This window comes from Simochromis diagramma, unplaced genomic scaffold (assembly GCF_900408965.1).
Source record: "Simochromis diagramma unplaced genomic scaffold, fSimDia1.1 OVJJ01000216.1, whole genome shotgun sequence".
NCBI classification, from domain to species: domain Eukaryota; kingdom Metazoa; phylum Chordata; class Actinopteri; order Cichliformes; family Cichlidae; genus Simochromis; species Simochromis diagramma.
In genome coordinates, this window is record NW_024386883.1 from 6,140,652 (window position 1) to 6,160,591 (window position 19,940).

General features: G+C 41.9%; 1 protein-coding gene and 1 pseudogene across 1 annotated transcript; one reads left to right on the forward strand and one right to left on the reverse strand.

Moving 5' to 3' along the window:
- The first annotated feature begins 259 nt into the window (after positions 1 to 259).
- LOC120734116 (olfactory receptor 1500-like) lies at positions 260 to 1,994 on the forward strand. Its single transcript, XM_040032684.1, has one exon. The coding sequence runs from the start codon at positions 608 to 610 to the stop codon at positions 1,577 to 1,579; it is 972 nt and encodes a 323-aa protein (XP_039888618.1). The 5' UTR covers positions 260 to 607; the 3' UTR covers positions 1,580 to 1,994.
- Positions 1,995 to 10,738: 8,744 nt separating this feature from the next.
- On the reverse strand, positions 10,739 to 11,562 carry LOC120734079 (annotated as a pseudogene).
- Between the last annotated feature and the right edge of the window lie 8,378 nt (positions 11,563 to 19,940).

Sequence of the window (19,940 nt, forward strand, 5' to 3'; positions counted from 1 at the left end):
GCCATGTATGCGTGTATGTAGGGATGAATATCCCTCAGTATGGCTGATTATATGCCTGTTTATGGGTCTCTATGTTTTAACATGTAGATTTAACTTCTATCTGTTCTATGTGTTGCTTTTATTTGAGCTGTAAAGCACTGTAACTTGATGTTTCGAAAGGGTGATATAATTAAGTTATTATTAACAATAATAATATTATAAGTCTTAGCAATGAATGGGAATTATGAGATTGACCTTTAGCTGCCAAGAAGACAAGGGACAAGCCTATTTCTTTCTTTTTTTTTAAGTGGGTGGATAACACTTGTGAACCCAGGTAGTCCAATACAACCACTGTGACCTGCTGTACAGCTGCAACCTAAAATAAAGCACCTGGAGCTTGGACGCTATAATTATATATTTTGAATGGTGTTTGGCTGGCTGCTGAATTGTGTACCCTATGCACACATGCACACACATGAGGAGAGCAGTACACAAGAGAACAGAGTACTGCTATAAGTATCAGAGCACAAAGTTGCTCTGCTTATATTTGTAGCTAGCCTTCACAAACTAGAGGCAGCCTACACAAACGAGTACAGAGAATTATAGAAGATTAACAGAAGCTCTTTACATGGCATTGATTAACTCAGCTGCTGAGAACAACATCACCTTTGTGCGACCTGCATATTTTATAATAAGTGGTTTTATTGGCATACCTAATATTAGATATTATTTTGTCTTTCTGTGTTTTATTTACATTCTTGCAGTGGTGGGAAACACATTAGTGATGATTGTAATAACATTGGATCGCATGTTGAGAAGTCCTAAATATATTGCTGTTTTTAACCTTGCATTTACAGACCTGTTAAGTAGCTCTGCTTTGGTTCCAAAGGTTGTTGACATTTTTCTGTTTAACCATTATTATATTTCCTACAATGACTGCTTGACTTTCATGTTTTTCTGCTTTACTTTCATTTTTATGCAAGGTTTTAATCTGGTTGTATTGTCCTTTGACAGAGTCATGGCTATCATGTACCCGCTGCACTATCAAATGAGAGTGAGCCACAGGCTCATTTTATCTTTGATCGCTTTTTTCTGGCTTTTTGCCATAACTCTTATACTCATTGCAGCTGGCCTTCTCACAAGACTTTCTTTTTGTAAGTCTGTTGTTATTCAGAGCTACTATTGTGATCATGGTCCTATGTATCGTCTTGGCTGCAATGATGTTACCCCCAATCGTGCAATTGCTGGTTTGGCACTAGTTATAATTCTTGGGTTTCCACTGGCATTTATCGTGGGAAGTTACTGCTGTATTGGCTATTCTTTGTCAAAAATTTCTACATTTAGGGAAAGAGTGAAAGCTTTCAAAACCTGCACAGGTCACCTTTCATTAGTGGCAATTTATTTCCTTCCATTTACATTTGTGTATATCTTTGGGAGTGTAATACATCCAAATGCTAGAATCATAAGCCTTTCTATGAGCACTGTATTGCCTCCCATGTTAAACCCGATTATCTATGTTCTTCAGACACAGGAGATCAAAGAGTCATTAAAGAAGTTGCTACAAACTCGAGTTACATCCAAAATTGCCACAAAATATTAAAAAAGGATTTAGACTTGAATGTCTGCAGTGCCCTCTGCCATCTGATGTAAAAGATTTAGTCTTTCTGTGACCAAAGAGATTCTGCTCCTCTGTATTTTTCAGGACTAAGATGTAGACATTATTTTAACTTTAGTCAGTTTTAGTAGCAGCAATCTTCTTTTTTCTTTGAATTTGTTGTTTCAGTACCTGCGTGTGCCACTGTTATGGTACTATTATAGAATCTAAAAGACCATAGAATTGAAACTACAAGTTAATATAACTGAAAAAGAATATTCAACAATAAAAATATAAGTGAAGTAATACCAGAGTAATTTCTCTTGCATGACCATAGTAAAATGAAATTGTAAAAGCTGCTTTCCATTATAATCATTTATTTTTTTAAAGTCGTACAATACCACGTGTCACATACTAAAAAAATGTGAAAAATACGAAAAATATATCGATTCTCACATTAAAATATTGATGTTTTAGTAATTTAGATTAAATTTGTAGTTTATCATTAACAGGAACACAGTGGAAGGAAACTATAACATTCGGATTGTCTACATTCAAAGGAACTACTTCCTCTTCCACCTTTCAGTCATGTGCGAAATACGGCTGAATAAATGTCTCGCAGCCCCTTGACTCACAGCAATGGCTGAGCGTAATTGGAGTCATGTGTGGACGTATTTTACCTCCACAAACAGCTGAGACATGGTTTGCGATACATATGGCAAAAAAGTGCTCCAAGAGTGAGGTGTTGTGGCCATACTAGGGAGACATTCAAAAGGGCTGTTGGGCGGGGGAGGGGGGGCTAAATACATTTTACAGGGCTTATTTATCGGATAAAATACGTTAAATGTCACCGTTATTATTGGCCGGCCCGGAAACGGTCCAAATTCACAGGCTGCTTCCACCTGAGGACCCGGCCTTTGCGGTCTAAAGAAAGCCGGGGTAGTACGGCACGAGCTCCCTCGGTGGAGTGAAACTCTGCTGTCTGCTCCTTGCTATCTAAAATATAACCGGGCGCTGACGTAAACTCTCGACCGTCTCAAACTTCTGTTTAATCATTTTCTGTTTGATGTTTATTCAGCTGTGTGAAAGCCCCGGAGGAACCCTCCCGAGGGATTAATAAAGTTAAATTTAATTGAATCTAAGAGCCAAACCGATTTACTCATGAACAAATAAAACACTGAAAAAGCCAAACAATAACATTTTTAAGTTATCAAAGTGACTCATATATCATGTTTAACCCGAGTAGCGAAAGATCGCCGGGGTTTGAAGATGATGTGTCGGTCGGCTCAGATATTTGAAGTTTACACAGCTACATTCTCACCTGAAAATATGTTAAAAAAAATTTGCGACTGTTGAGACAACGCCGGTGTCTGCAATTCTTTTGGTCCTGGTAGAGATCACGCTGAGATGTTTCCATGTTTTACACAATCCTTTTATTACCCATTATTCTTACAGATCCATCTGGAGATCAGCACACTGCATCCTATGCAGTCCTATGCTAAAGGCTGATCTAAAGAACTCCACACAACAGTTACAGTTATAACCTCTGGTCTCCTCCCCCCTACAGTAAACACCCCCACAATGGAAATACACTAGTACAGTGGCCAAGGGTGCTGACACCCTGACCCCCATCTCCTTTTAAGGTCTTTGTCTGCCCCTCACCCTCAGTAACTCTTGCATCCTGGCCTGGGGATGGGGGTTGATTGTCCTCCTGCCCTGCACCCCAGTTCTTTGTTCCCATTCCAGGCCTTCTTACACCCATTAACGGCCATATTGTAATATTACAATCAATCCCAAACTATATTCTCTTTATTCTGATGTATATTACGGAATCTATCCTCAACATGGCTCAGAAAGAGAAATAAGAGTAATATTAAAAATAAGTAGTTGGAATTGGCTGGGCCGCGCTATGAATTCTGCGATGTGGTTTTTTCAATTTTGTTGTCCGGGAGGAAAATCGGGAGAAATTTGGGAGAACGGTGGCTCCGGGAGATTTTTGGGAGGGGCACTGAAATTCGGGATTCTCCCGGAAAAATCGGGAGGATTGGCATGTATGGTTGTGGCAACACCACTAACCTCGTCAAACACCTCAGAGTAAATCAGATCACAGAATATGACGAGCGTATGTTGAGGCGAACTGAAGAGGAGGAGAGGGACAGGTGCTGCTAGCGCGAGATAGACGTCTCTCACGGAGTCCTTTAGTGCTGCATGCAGGCACAACTTAAGTTTTTTTATTTTTATATGATGAACTCTGCATTATTAAGTGATAAGAACAAGTAATCTGATGCCCTGTAATCATTATGATGCTATAATTTGAGATACAATAAATAAAAAAGTTTTCGTACTAAGTATCCGTACGGATCAGTATCGTCGATACCACCCTGAATATTACTTGGTATCGGATCGGAAAGAAAATCAGTGGTATCGCACATCACTACAATTCACACTAAAACATCCACCAAAACTGTGAGACAAAATGCACAAAGGGAATGAGCAGTGTTTGAATCACTTTTGTTATCTTAAACTGTGTTTAATTGCTCTGCATCCGGGGACACTAGTGTACAGTCACCTCGCCTCAGCGGCCGCTAGCCGACTGAGGAGAATAGCGCGCAACCACAGGAAGTGACTTTGTGAGAATTCAAAGGTCACACAAACAAAATAAAAGCTCCCAAAATACAAAATACAGACATTGAGTAGGTATAAAATAAACACATATACATAACCAATACTGACAAAGCAAAATAACACTAGAGGATTGATCTTTGGTGAAATATAAATGATTTTTTAATACACCCGTTACATTTTGTTTTTTATTCATTAAAATAGTGCCTTATCAGCTTAGAGTGACCTGCTTATAGATTAAAAGCCTAAAGTGTCTGGATGTGGGTGGATAATTGTCCCCTCTGCCTGCATCAGCATGTCCCTGCTCTGCGGGGAGTTTCCACGGCTGCCTGCACAGAAGCTCTGTCAGCCAATGCACTGTTGGCCAGAGCCGAGCAATCAAACTCAGGATGTGATGATTCTCCCTCACTCTGGAGAAAGTGGGAGATATCAGAGGGGGGGGATGTGTAAAGAAGGATGGTCCAGATGGCTGAACCTGACAAACCTCTCAGGCAGACCATGTGTGTGCGAGTGGTCGATGACCGCCCTTGCAATACACTCCAGAACATGGCAAGTGAATGGGGAACATTCAGCTTCTGCACCTGTGGGAAAGGAAGGGCTGTTAGGCCGCCTACTTCTTTTTTCTGGCCTGGTGACTGACAAGCTGACAGCCCGCACTCCTATGTTGCCTGAGTGGAGATGCCAGGGCTGCCTGGGGCTTCATTTGTTTTGGATCTTGACTGAGTGGGAGGCTGGGTTACCACTTGCGCGAACATTCATCACAGGGCCAGAGATGTTGTTGGCTCAGTTTTCCGGGGATGGCCTCATCATCCCTCTTCCTCACCTCACATTTCTGCTGCATGGAAGCCAGAGGAGTCCCAAAAATGTTGTCAGTCATGATCAACATGTCCAAGATGTCCTCCTTCCTCTCTGAGAGGTTTCTCAGGTTGAGCAATCTGGCTCTGCTCCTTTCAGTCATGGTGGACTGAAAACAGTCTTATTTTGATGGGATTCTGGGGGTCCTGGAGGAGGCCATAGCCAGCCCCAAATGGAGGTGGGCTGTGCCTAACTGTTCCATAGGGGGCATGCAGAGTAAGGCGTGCTTGCCCATGCCCTCAAAATTAAGTGAAGAATCCCCCTGTATAGGGCTTCTGCTGCTGAACGGGCAGTCCTTCCAAGAGACAGTTACCTCTTCCAGTAGCTCCAAGAAGACGGAGAGTAACTGCTTTGCTGCCCTTATGGCCTGCGCAATTTCTTCCCTTCTTAATATGATCTGGTGGTCTCGGTTAATACATTTGTCCTAGCGTTTCCCACTGTAAAATGTTTATACATGTTTTGCAGTGGGAGAGGCTGGTGTGCTCTAATTCTCATCCTGGAGAGTGGTCGTAACATTAGGCTTGGCAGCCTAAGAGGGAGGTATGAAGATTTCATATTCTTCCTCGTCGTAATTAAACTCCAACACATCATTTTGCTTTCTCTGTGTTGTTAGGAATATGGCTGGATGAATAGACCTATATGTTTCCACTCTCCCTAATTACCCTTTTGTGTATATTTTGTTTCATTTTTCCCTCTGTTCATTGACAGGTCATCTGCTCACCTTGTACCATGTTTCTGGTTGTCATACTTCATGCTCAGGTGTTCCATCTTTAAGTATTCCAAGTTAATGTTACATGTCCCTAGTGTTTAGTTTAGTCCAGTTTTCCCAGTTTAGTCTTAGTACGTTTTGCTTTAGTTTACTCCTGTCTTCCATTTGTATCACTCTCCAGTTTTCCGATTTAGTCAAGTTTTGTTTCCACCTGAATATGTTGGAACCAGCAGACCTTTAGTTTAGCAACAATTTTGAGTTTGGTGTCTGTGTTACTCCGCTCTGCATCATATGGATATTCTCCACTAGAGAGAGAGAAGGGCCTCAGTTGGCCCAGATTGCTATGGCCAACCCAGGTTTTATGGATTGCCTACCGTCTTGGCTTGCCAGCATCACCCACAACATCGTTGTTCTGAACTGATTAGAGTCAGCAACCTGCGTCTCTCACCAGCGGCATACTCACCAGCTCTATCACTGCCATTAAGCCCTTCAACATCCATGTTGGCGCTGCTGCGGCAAAGCCTCTAAAGTCCTTCCAAGTCCATGCCACCACAGCAATGAACAAACTCCTCGGCAGGCATGTGGTCTGAAGATGGGGAGCCTATTGTGCAGACGTATCGTGTGAGCAAAGTATTCAAATACAACTAACTTGCATGAGCATGTACGTGCCACACAGCTGAGTATGCTCGGCTTCTGCAGCTCCATCAACAAGCATTTGGGTGCACTCTGAGGAGGGGCATTTACTCGCAGATGAAAGAGGGTACTATTAAAACAGCGCTATTATTATTATTTTTTTTCTGTTGACGGTTTCTATTAGCTTCATCTTTATTAGCAAACTTACTCATGGGCAAATAAATAAATAAATAAATCACCCTTGTAAAAACGATCACCGTTGTGATCAGTCTATCTATGACAGTCAATATATTCATCCAGTCGCCCAACCCTAGTGTTCATGGACATGTATGTTGAAAATGTTTTTTGTGTCGCCGAATCAGCTCTCCCAGATACTGAGACTCTGCTCAGGCTCCGTTTAATGACTGAAGAAACTGTGAAAGATGAGAGATGGATTGTGTTTTGGATTGTGGAAAACACATTTCCCAAAAGACTGTAAATACCAGTGGTTATCCCTGAGTGCACCCTTCTCATGTTTCTTTCCCCGGGGCAGCCGCAGTCCTTTTTTTTTTTTTTTTTCTTCTTTTTTTTGTGTCCCGTTTGGATCTATAGCCATCAGAATTGTTGTCTTAAGGCCAAGAAAGATGCCAAGCGGATTTATTTTACCAAGTGGATCGTCATGGCCTTGCCATATTGGTCCATTTGATTGACCTTTATTATAATTATGAATTTATTTTATTTTCAGTTGCTACAAACGGGACAGACATGACTGGAGGATAGGACAGGGAGAAAGAATGAAAGAAAGAGAGGGAGAGAAAGAAAACCAAATGGGAGAAGAGACGGTGAGAAGGGGGGGAAGAAAGAAAAAAAAAAAAAAAAAAAAAAAAAAAAGAACAAAACTCCTGGGTCACCTGTATGGAGAAAAAAAAACAGAAGAGAAAGCAAACAACAAAGAGCAACATAATAAATAAAAAAAACCGGCACCATCACAATAAACTAGCTAGCAGTAGATATCAGTAGATACTAAATAATAAACGATATTGTGCAGCACGCAAGATAGACAGCGCACAATGTGCTTTGAGGCAGCAGCCAAGAAAGCTGTAGTCCGCGTCTGAGAATACCCGTGTGTACACCTGTGTGCATACCTGTGTGGATCAGCATGCTTGCATTCCAAAGGTTTCTCCATGTAACGATCTGCTAGGGAGTGTGGGGAGCCACAGCCCCGTCCTCCAGGGCATGAAGCAGGTATGGAGGAGATCAAAACTCCAGACATCCAGAGGCCCCCAGAACACAAGAGACCAAGGAAGACAACAGAGGGGCAGCCGCGCCACTGTCCCCGTAAGAGCTGAGGAGAGTCCCAGATGAGGGCTCACTCAGCAGCCGCGGAGCAGAAGCCAGGGGGAGTTGCAGTGACGCGCCCGTGAGCTCCGCCGGCAGCCAGCTGTGCCTGAGTGACCGAGCCCCAGGCCGAGAGGCCGGGGGCACCCCACCTCCGAAGTGGCCCGAGCGAGCCCCAGGCTCCAGGCCCCGATAAGCGGCCGCCAAGGAGTGAGCCGTGTGTACCCCGGACGCCCACCCCCAGACACAAAGAACCACCAACGCACCGACACCTGAGGGAGTCCGCCACTGGCAGGGGGAAGTGGTGGTGGGTGGAGATAGGCCTCCAAACCTTGGAGGGCCTGAGATGTCCCCAGAGAGGTGGCGTCTGATACCCAACCTGACATATAGACACAGACATACAGGCACACACAGACACAAACATCCATTCCCACCCTCATGCTCTCATATGCACTTACTCCACACTCAACCAACATGGAGACAGACATAAAGAGACGCTGTACACACGGTCACACTCCCCAAGCGTACTCTACGAACCGGGTCTAGGTACCCTTGCCCCTGGAGGGGGGAACTGCACCCAGACCCAGGGCAGCCGCAGTCCTGCCTTCCCCGCACCCATCAAAATTTCCCAGATGAGGGTGGCTAGGGCCCAGCCACTCCTTGTTTCTACTCCTAGGGTGGCTGCAGTCCAGCCTCCCCCTGTACCCAATCCAGTTCCCCAAATGAGGGTGGCTAGGGCACCTGACTTATGCTTTAGCAGGAAAACTACATCATAGCTACATTGTAACTGCAAATCCCTTGGAAACTGTACAGCGTAAATTGATTGCCTGATAGCAATTGGGCTGTTCAGTATTACTGATTCCTCCTGTGCATTTCTAACTTCTTTTTCGCCATTGTTTTTGATTTTATTAGTGAGAGAATAATAATTTTCTTATCTTATCATATTCATATAATGAATACTAATCAAAGCATCAACTTAAGGACTCAAAAATTCGTGGTGGGAAGTTGTTGAAAGTATGTATGTAATGTACAAAGAAGTAGAAAACCTTGCCTGCAAATAAAAACTGATAACAACAAACAGCAGGGACACAGAAGGGAAAACAACTCCCTACATTTAATTTGTTTTCTATTGGCAGGCAATGTTTATAGCACACAACCACGAAGAGCAGCTCAAAAGCTGGCTAGTTAATGTCTTCACTCAGAGAACCAATGTTACAACATAACCACACAGCCTGTCACGTTTAGTAGCTGTCTGTTCCTCTTCATTAAACCATGTGATCATAGAGTTATGAGTAGAATTTACTCAATCGGGTCACTACACAATGATTCAGTTTATTTGCCACAAAAAATAAAGTTTCTAGGTTTCTACCAGTTTAGTCAGTCCTTTACATAATATTTATATTTTGGTTGGACATTCTTTGAAACAGTAATCAAAGGTTCCTGATATCCACATAGAAGGTGGAAGAAAGAGAAGTTGGAATGCTTCCTGACATATTCTCAGAGCAGACAATGTTTAAATATGTTTAACCCTTTAAGACCTACCATAGAACCAAGTCCGCCAGAGCTGATATTATATTTTTACATGCTGTGGAGCCATTTTTGGAGCATTTCAAGTTGCTATACATCAATACAACCATTATAGCCCAGATTTTAATAATATGTATTCATTAAGTGCATAGTAATTACATAAATGGCAAAAAAGTGCAATAAACTACAAAAACATTGAAAATCGTTTTTGCTTTTTTAACATATATTTCTAGTTAGAGAAATTAAGAGGCTTATCCCTCAAAACTGTAAATACAAAAAAGTTGCACAAAATAGTTTCCTACCACAGGAAATTTATTTTGAGTGTCTTCATAGTTTTATTTTTGAAATACACCAATTTTTATACACTGCAGGAAAAACGAAAATAAATATTATACTGCAAATTTGCAAAAAAGCAGCATATGCATCAAATAAACTATTTCCAGCAGTGCAATATGAGTCCTAAGCATCCCAGAAACGACACAGAAAGGCATAAAGTCAAAGATAACTTTTAAAAAGACCAGTATAGGCCCTGAGGCCCTGATGGTAAAAAAGACTACATTTCCGCGAAAATGACGTCACTTCCGGTTTCGGGCAGGTAATGGCGGAAATGCAAAGTTCGCGCTGACATCTATTCCCAACGTAGGAAGTGTATGAACAGCTGATCGGATTGGCAAAGGTGTTTCTGGAATATTATGTTTTGTTCCTGCAAGCGCTTGTATGCAGTTTTTGCAAAGCTGTATGTGGAAGGAAAACCGTGACCTAGGACAAGCTGATGGCATAAGATGTAAGTACAACTCCTCCGGTTTCATATGCAAAAAAATTTTTTGCGCTAGCTTACGTGGGTTGCAGTGCTACTGGGATTTAAAAATAGTTACGCAAAACAGAGCGTGTCCGCTCCGATCGGCTCTAAAGGGTTAAACAGTCATTAAGTGTATTTATTTAGTTATATAGGGGCTTTAATAAATTACCTTTAAACAAACAAACAAACAAACAAAACAAGCATATGTCATGTGCAATGCATACATCTCAGAAAGGCAACCCTTACATTTGCTAAGATAAATGAGATTACTTATCACTATCACCTCACAGCATCGAGGTCCCTGCTTTGAACCTAAATCTTTCACCTTTCCATACATGACTTGTCACTCCTTTTATTTATTTATTTTGTATATGTAATGATAAATGGTTCATAAACTGGCCATAGTTTTGAATAAGTATCTATATGTCTCTCTGTGTTGGTCCTAACAGTACAATTACAATTGCTTAAAAAATTCACAAATCACAATCTTTGCTACATGTGCTTTAAAATCAAACGCACAGTCCCCCGTGAAGTGTGACATTTGTAATTTGGGTTCTGTTTGGAAGTACTTAACCATAATTCAACACAGTTTTTTATTTTATAAGCATTCCCTTAAATAAAACAAAGGGGGTAAAGATACTTATGCCAATTTATTCTTACTGTTTAAATTTGACTTTTCTATTTTTGTAGTGTGTTGTGATTCTTAGAACTTCTTCAGAGATTCTTTGATTTCTCGTGTCTGAAGAACATATATGATAGGGTTCAGCATTGGAGGAAAGAACTGAGGTCAGAGACAGGTTTATGATTTCTGGCATTTGGCTCTATGTTTGCACCTAGAGGTAAATGTGATTAGTATTGGGAGGAAATAGATTGCCACTAATGAAGATGAAGCTGTACAGGTTTTAAAAACCTTTCATTCTTTCTCGAACTGTGGCTACCTTAGCTAAAGCATAGCCTATACTCAGATAACTCAACAAACCAAACAAAAGAGGAAGCCAAAGAAGAAGAGCTTGCAAAATCCAAAGCAGTTATATCGCTGGGTGTAATAATCAGTGCATGCAAAGCGCGGTATATCTGACCATGGTCAACAAAAAAAAAAAGCTTTTAAAATAACAACTGATTCCACAGAAAGAAAGCCTTGTAAGAAGGCCATTGCAATGAGTACAACAATAATGACAAACACCCAGAAAGAGGCAATTAAACAGAACATGACTTGTGAGTCACCTTCAGTTGATAATGCATTGGGTAACGATCGCCATAGCTCTGTCATATGACAGTGCAACCAGATTTAGATCTTGCATTGAAAGGAATACATAGCAGAAAACAGGAATGTCAGCAGTCATTATAGGAAATGTGGGGGTGATTAACCAGAAAGATATTGAGAACCTTTGGCACCATGGCGGAGTTACCCTAAACAGATCAACCAATGCAAGATTGAAAACTGCAATATATTTTGGTGTTCTTTATTAGATTGTGATCCAAATATATTGAGGCCATGACAGCTGTGTTTGCCAGGACAGAAATAATATAAACAAGGTTTTGGAGGCCTATCTCCACCCACCACCACTTCCCTGCCAGTGGCGGACTCACTCAGACATCGTGCGTTGGTGTTCTTTGTGTCTGGGGATGGGCGTCCAGGTACACACCGGCTCACTCCTTGGCGGCCGCTTATCGGGGCCTGGAGCCTGGGGCTTGCTCGGGCCACTTCGGAGGTGGGGTGCCCCCGGCCTCTCGGCCTGGGGCTCGGTCACTCAGGCACAGCTGGCTGCCGGCGGAGCTCACGGGCGCGTCACTGCAACTCCCCCTGGCTTCTGCTCCGCGGCTGCTGAGTGAACGCTCATCTGGGACTCTCCTCAGCTCTTTCTGGGACAGTGGCGCGGCTGCCCCTCTGTTAGTCTTCCTTGGTCTCTGTGTTCTGGGGGCCTCTAGATGTCTGGAGTTTTGATCTCCTCCATACCTGCTTCATGCCCTGGAGGACGGGGCAGTGGCCCCCCCCACCCTCTAGCAGATCATTACATGAAGGAACCTTTTAAAAAAACAAGCGCGTCCATGCTCACAGGTGTACACACAGGTGATCACACCCACAAACTACCCTTTTTGGCTCTTACCTCAAAGCACACTGTGTTCTGTTGATGTTATGTGCTGCACAATAATGTTTAATATTTAGTATTTACTGTCATATTCCCATATATCATTGTGATGTTGTTTATTCTATTACTCTTGTTCTCTTCTGCTTGTTTTCTTTTTTCTTTCTCAACAGGTGATCCAGGTGATCGATATGTGCATTTTTTTTTTTTTTTTTGCTGCCCATTCTGTTGGTTTTTGTTTTTTGCCCTTCTCCCCCGTCCCTCTTCTCAGCTGTTTCTCTTACCCTCTTTCTTTCCCCTTCTTTCCTCCAGTCAAGTCTGTCCCGTATTCAGTAAGTGAAAATAAAATAAACAATAAAAGGTGAATCAATGGACCATTACGGCAAGGCTGGGATGGTCAATTTGGTAAAGTAAATCCGTTGGGCATCTTTCTTTGCCTTTAGACAATAATTCTGATGGCAAAAGAACCAAAAGGGACAGGCAAAAAAAATAATAAAATAAAATAAAAAAAAAAAATACACACATATATACATATATATATACACATATATATATATATATATATATAGATATATAATATATATATATATATATATATATATATGCATCCGGCTGCCTGCTTTTGCCATTCTTTTGCTGTGAAGTACAGCCAGACTTTGGCCGCTTCGCCTTGGGCATTTTTAATCTGTAGCTCTGCTCTAAAAGAACGTATGTACCTGGGCCCGCCTACTATCCTCGGAAAGGTAAAATGATTGGCTGGAATCCAAAGTGTATGACATCTCAGGAAAAAAAAGCACCGAAATAAAGCACCGAAATGTCCGCTGCTTTTTGGTCTGGTTACTACCGTTTATGTCAGAACCGGTGCCATTACCGGTACCTATCCCTAGTATTGAAGAATACAAAATTTTTAATTTATTTCATCAACTTATCTTCTGATGATGCTGTCTGTATTGAGAACTCAGTGGATCTTGTTGCAACATGGCAACTGCCTCACTGCTACCCAAAACTGAACCTCCTCCACCGTCATTCAGATCTGGCGTTTGGAACTATTTTGGTTTTCATGTGAAGTATGACCCTGATGGTAATCGCGTCTTGGACAAAAGTACAACAGTATGTCGGATGTGCCACGCAATGCTCAATTACATCAGTGGGAATAAAATGAATATGACTGCACATTTAAGGCCAACATCACCCTAGTGCAAAGACAAGTGGAAGCAGACAAAAACAACAACAAGCATGCATGCTACAAACTTTACCTGAGTCATTAAGACAGCCGTTAGCACATGATTCTATGAGGGCAAAAGAAATGGACAGGGCAATTGCTACTTTTATTGCTGTCAACACAAACCTATAGAGATTGAAAATGAGACGTCATTTCGGGGTAAAACCGCAAAGGATTGTGGGTACGAGTGGCAAGCGGTACTAGCGCACGCAGGCTTTCACATGAAAACAGTCACACAGCGATAAAAAGAAACAAAGAATGGCAAGAAGCTGTTGTATTATTAACTGCAATAGCCGGTCACATGACAGCCACGGGAAGCCAATGGGTAAAGAGATCGTTTTTTATCGGATTCTGTCGTGGAAGAGAAATTGTTTAAGCCATGTTTCCGAAGTAACAAAGATCCGACGGATGGCCTGGATTGCAGCCATTCGAAGATCAAATATAACGTTCCAGAACACTCCAGCTCACATGTTAGTCTGCTCCAAGCATTTCCACAAAGGTAAGTCTTCTGTTGTAGTTATTATGTAATTTATCATAACATAGTTGTTGATGTAGTTTACAAATAAGTCTTATACTGATTTGAATTGAATTCGTTGCGCTATGCTGCTTTGTTCACTGTGGCTTTGCGGGCTAATGTTTGTTGTGTTTTGTAGGAAAACCAGCCTACAAAATGCTGGAATGCGATCCAGACTGGGCACCCTCTATCAACCTGGGTCATACCGAGTTTAAAGTTGCTACCACAGTGAGATTTGATCGGTTAAGAGAGAGAGCGAGATCAAAACAGCCACAAAAAGTCAGGCATATACAGTGGGGCAAAAAAGTATTTAGTCAGCCACCGATTGTGCAAGTTCCCCCACCTAAAATGATGACAGAGGTCAGTAATTTGCACCAGAGGTACACTTCAACTGTGAGAGACAGAATGTGAAAAAAAAAATCCATTAATTCACATGGTAGGATTTGTAAAGAATTTATTCGTAAATCAGGGTGGAAAATAAGTATTTGGTCAATAACAAAAATACAACTCAATACTTTGTAACATAACCTTTGTTGGCAATAACAGAGGTCAAACGTTTACTATAGGTCTTTACCAGGTTTGCACACACAGTAGCTGGTATTTTGGCCCATTCCTCCATGCAGATCTTCTCGAGAGCAGTGATGTTTTGGGGCTGTCGCCGAGCAACACGGACTTTCAACTCCGCCACAGATTTTCTATGGGGTTGAGGTCTGGAGACTGGCTAGGCCACTCCAGGACTTTCAAATGCTTCTTACGGAGCCACTCCTTTGTTGCCCGGGCGGTGTGTTTTGGATCATTGTCATGTTGGAAGACCCAGCCTTGTTTCATCTTCAAAGTTCTCACTGATGGAAGGAGGTTTTGGCTCAAAATCTCATGATACATGGCCCCATTCATTCTGTCCTTAACACGGATCAGTCGTCCTGTCCCCTTGGCAGAAAAACAGCCCCATAGCATGATGTTTCCACCCCCATGCTTCACAGTAGGTATGGTGTTCTTGGGATGCAACTCAGTATTATTCTTCCCCCAAACACGACGAGTTGAGTTTATACCAAAAAGTTCTACTTTGGTTTCATCTGACCACATGACATTCTCCAATCCTCTGCTGTATCATCCATGTGCTCTCTGGCAAACTTCAGACGGGCCTGGACATGCACTGGCTTCAGCAGCGGAACACGTCTGGCACTGCGGGATTTGATTCCCTGCCATTGTAGTGTGTTACTGATGGTGACCTTTGTTACTTTGGTCCCAGCTCTCTGCAGGTCATTCACCAGGTCCCCCCGTGTGGTTCTGGGATCTTTGCTCACCGTTCTCATGATCATTTTGATCCCACGGGATGAGATCTTGCGTGGAGCCCCAGATCGAGGGAGATTATCAGTGGTCTTGTATGTCTTCCATTTTCTGATGATTGCTCCCACAGTTGATTTTTTCACACCAAGCTGCTTGCCTATTGTAGATTCACTCTTCCCAGTCTGGTGCAGGTCTACAATACTTTTCCTGGTGTCCTTCGAAAGCTCTTTGGTCTTGGCCATGGCGGAGTTTGGAGTCTGACTGTTTGAGGCTGTGGACAGGTGTCTTTTATACAGATGATGAGTTCAAACAGGTGCCATTCATACAGGTAACGAGTGGGGGACAGAAAAGCTTCTTACAGAAGACGTTACAGGTCTGTGAGAGCCAGAGATTTTCCTTGTTTGAGGTGACCAAATACTTATTTTCCACCCTAATTTACGAATAAATTCTTTACAAATCCTACCATGTGGATTCATGGATTTTTTTTTCACATTCTGTCTCTCACAGTTGAAGTGTACCTCTGGTGCAAATTACTGACCTCTGTCATCATTTTAAGTGGGGGAACTTGCACAATCGGTGGCTGACTAAATACTTTTTTGCCCCACTGTATGTGCCCAAGGGTTGTATTGAAGCAATCAAGTGATGAATAACTGTTTTCCAGTATGTTGTTTTGCAATAGTTTTTTTTTTGTTGTTGCATTGTTAATTTGTTTTTCACCGAAGCAGCTAATAAAGCACAATGGAATACAATTTTGCCTCTTTCTTGTAAGATTCTATAATAGAATGAAACAATAATGCCAGTTATAAATAAAGACAATACATTGAATGAATTACAAAACACTCTTTTTTTTTTTTTTAGATCTGAAAATGTTGTTTAATACTACAACCTGAAATGATAAATAGATTGCGTTGGCCTGTACAGGAGATAAAGAGAAAAAAATGTAACAACAGCTGTGAAATGGAATAGTCCAAATCACCAAAGTAAAGTGGACCTGGGCTTGTTGCAGGGATCTGAAGTTACTAAACATTTTGTGAGTGTATCCACTCGCACTTAGGACCATATATATAATAATAAATATGTGCGTGATGAAAGTTGGGCAGCATACTAACATCCTTACTCCACTCTGTATGTTTGTATGGGTCTAACCCTTTAACTCCTTTGATTTTTTTCCTCGTACATTTTTTTTTTTTTGCCTTTTTGATTACCGGTGCTGGAAATGCTAGCGCTTGATGCAGTGTTTTGATTTTGTTACCACTCGTACCCTCAATGCAATGCGCGAAAGTCACATGGTCTGTCAATCTCTATTTCACCGATACCACAGTTTCTGCTTTGTACAAGGAGACAAAAGCCAAATTAGAGATGGCAGTGTCAGCAGCACCCACTGTTGCTCTGACCTCAGACGGCTGGATGTCAAGAGCTACACAGAGCTACCTGACCGTCACCACACATTACATTGATCCAGAATGGCAGATGAAAAGCAGTGTTTTGCAGACATGCCTCATCAAAAGTAATGCCACTGGCGACTTAGCCAAAGGTCTGTCAGAAGCTGTGGAATATTGAAAGTTAGTGAAACCAAATGTGACAATACCTGTAACTACTGACAATGCTAAAAACATAGTTATGTGTGTTTAAGAAAAAAAAACAACTGCTGCAGCTTAGTGAAGAAAAACTGATTCAAGATGGAACTCCTCCCATGATATAATGGAAAGATACCTTCAACAGCAAACTGCAGTGTATGCTGCTATGGCCGACAACACTGTGAGGAAGAGTATGAAGAACATTCAGAATCTAACTCAGGAACAAGAACATACAGTGGCTGAATACCCTAAAATATGTAACAATCATGATGTGTTTGCTACTGCTTGATTTATAAATATTATTTAACCAAATACAATTAACAGTTTGGTTGTTTATATTTCCTCAGGACCAAGCCGCAGGCACCACAGAAACTGTGACCTCCGCAGAGACTCAAGCAGCAAACTCTTCAGATTAGTCATCAGCATCTTCACCAGAGAAGAAGTCGACCATGAAGGAGTTGTTTGGAGAACTGTTCGTGGCACAGGAACCAAGGACCAGGTCTGCAGCTGAAGTGGCAGAGGAGGAAATAACTTGTACAGGTTTGCAGACTGCATTCCCACAGATGATAACCCACTGAGATGGTGGAAGGAACAACTGAGCTCGTACCCTCATCTTTCCAAGTTGGCACTGTGGCACAGTGTTACTTGCTTGTACCTGGAACCTCTGTCCCAAGTGAGAGGATGTTTTCCACAGCAGGTGACATTGTCACAGCAAGCAGATCTGTACTGTCAGCAGAACATGTGGACATCCCAATTTTTCTGAAGAAAAACATGAAAATTTAGTAAACTATGTTTTGGGTTGCATTTAAGTGGGCCTTTTATTTAAGTTGTTTTTGTTGTATATGCGGTGCTAGCACTTCAGAAGATGAGTGTTAGGGGAGGTCCATCAGAGAGAGGTTCATTTTATGGTGACCTGGTATGTTTAATATGCTGCTGAGAATACCCCAGAAGAAGGGTATAGTATAGCTTTTATTTTGGAAAGAGCCATTTCTCTGTAATAAACTCTCCATCAGATTATTATTTTTATTATTTTGATGTTTCAGCAACATTTAATTTAAAAACTGTAATTTTGAGTTAAAAGAAATATTTATAATTTTAATAAATTACAAATTAAAAAAGGCATGAACATTATTTTTGTATTGAAAAAATATATAACCATGACACCAAAGTATCAAACTGACCCGAACTGTGAAATATACACACACACACACACACACACACACACACACACACACACACACACACACACACACACACACACACAATTAGATAACTCCCCCTTAATATGCTTCAAGCTCGGGTCCTCTACCAGAGGCGTGGGAGCTTGAGGGTCCTAGTCTACCAGTAGTTGGTGTTTTGCACCTCTGGTATTCTTGCCAATCCCTTTCTGTGTCCCAGTCATGTATTGATCCATGTGCCTGTTCATCTTAGCTGCTATGATGCCTGACCTGTACCCAATCTCGGGTGTCTTCCTGGCTCACCCTTGCCGTAGCATGTGTGTTGTGCCTTGTCAATCTCTAGCTGTGAGTACAATCCCTTCTTCTGAATGTTGAAACTCTGACTGTGAAACAACTAGTAGCTCAATGTGGATGTTGTATATTGAAGATTCCATCCTATTCGTGTAGCGCCTTTCGCCGGGGTTACTTGCGTAGTAGCATTCCAACAACGCCCAATTTCGTCTCTTGCCTACCAATGCCTTCTTGTTCCAGTAGCCCACTTCTCATCAGGGTGCCCTGGTTCCTCAACACCTGACACGGACCTTGTTGATCAGGGGACCGAGCCGGCATGACTTCACGTTTATCTCTAGAAAGAGAGAACACATTTATCCTTTTTAGTATTTTTTTTTCTTTTTTTGATAGGGACAGTAGAGACTGACAAGAAATCGGAGGGAGAGCTGGGAAGACATGCAGCAAGGCCAAAGGTCCTATCGAACCCAGGCCAGCCACTCTATGCTTATACCCGCGCCATTATGGTCTACCGCTTGCCTCAGCACTATAAAGCTCTTTATAACCCAGCACCACAAGCCACGCATTATATTCCTCTATATGGGTTTTCTCTTCACCGGCTCTCCAGTTTAAATTAAAATCAAATTAAGCACTTCTCTGTATTCCTTATCCCTTTCACTATATCAGTTCTTGAATATATTCGAGCCTACATCTCTATACTATCTTAAACTGACCTACTTACGTGACAGTCGAGTCCCCCTCTCATAGAGCTCTTCACATGCTTCTGCCCCGTCTATGGTTATATTGTGGTTCGCTTCCACGATGTATCTTGTTATAATAGTTCAGATATGTGTCGTGAGAATTCGAAGATCTAGCATGGAGCCTTGAAACGTTAAATCTTTAACTTCTTATAGTCAAAACTAAAGCATTAGATTCAACTACTTTATATCTAAGATGGCATTTCATCATTCTGCGAGCCAACATCTCCGGTGTGCAAATTTGCGACTACAAACACATCACAAAACCACAGTGTGTTTAGCAGTTTATCGGGAGTAAAAGCTTATAGAGCCTTTATTGGACTAGGATGATACAATACATACACACAGTCGTACCTGCTCGGGGGTGACTCTAGCAGACAGTTAGTAACTATATTATACATCATCTCCGCCGTTGGTTATATCTCAGTTATGTATATACTATATGAGTATATCTATTAACTTGTTAGCTATCTCTCTTATATGATCTAGCTTATATTACTGTACAATTATAAGAGCTGTAGGCGATGCTACATAGTAGTATCATTCATGTGCTATCATATTCTGGATTGCTTGTCTTTTCAGAATCTGTCTTGCACTTTCCAAATTATATTGCGGCCATGACCGTTTGTTTTGCCATGCCAGAACTCATATCCCCCCCCCACATCACATTCCTCCTCTATCTCTTCTGGAGTGTTAACAAATCATTACTTTTCTCGCGTCCATTCGTCTTTTTCCATTATAACGTGTGGATATTTGGCCATGGTCCGGTATCTTCTTAAGATACAACGCAAAATAGGATCGCACATCTAATGTCTTCATCTCTTGCTCTCGTCACCTTCCATGTGTCCCTCTTTATTCTTTCCCCTCTATTTTCTCCTGCCTTTTTTTCCCCCCCCCCCCCCCCTGGCACAATCTACAGCTGTCATGGCCGCAAATCCACCCTTTCCTGGTCTTCCACCCCCTCCCACCCTCTTTTTTACGAACATCTCGACAATATCATATATGTCTATCTATC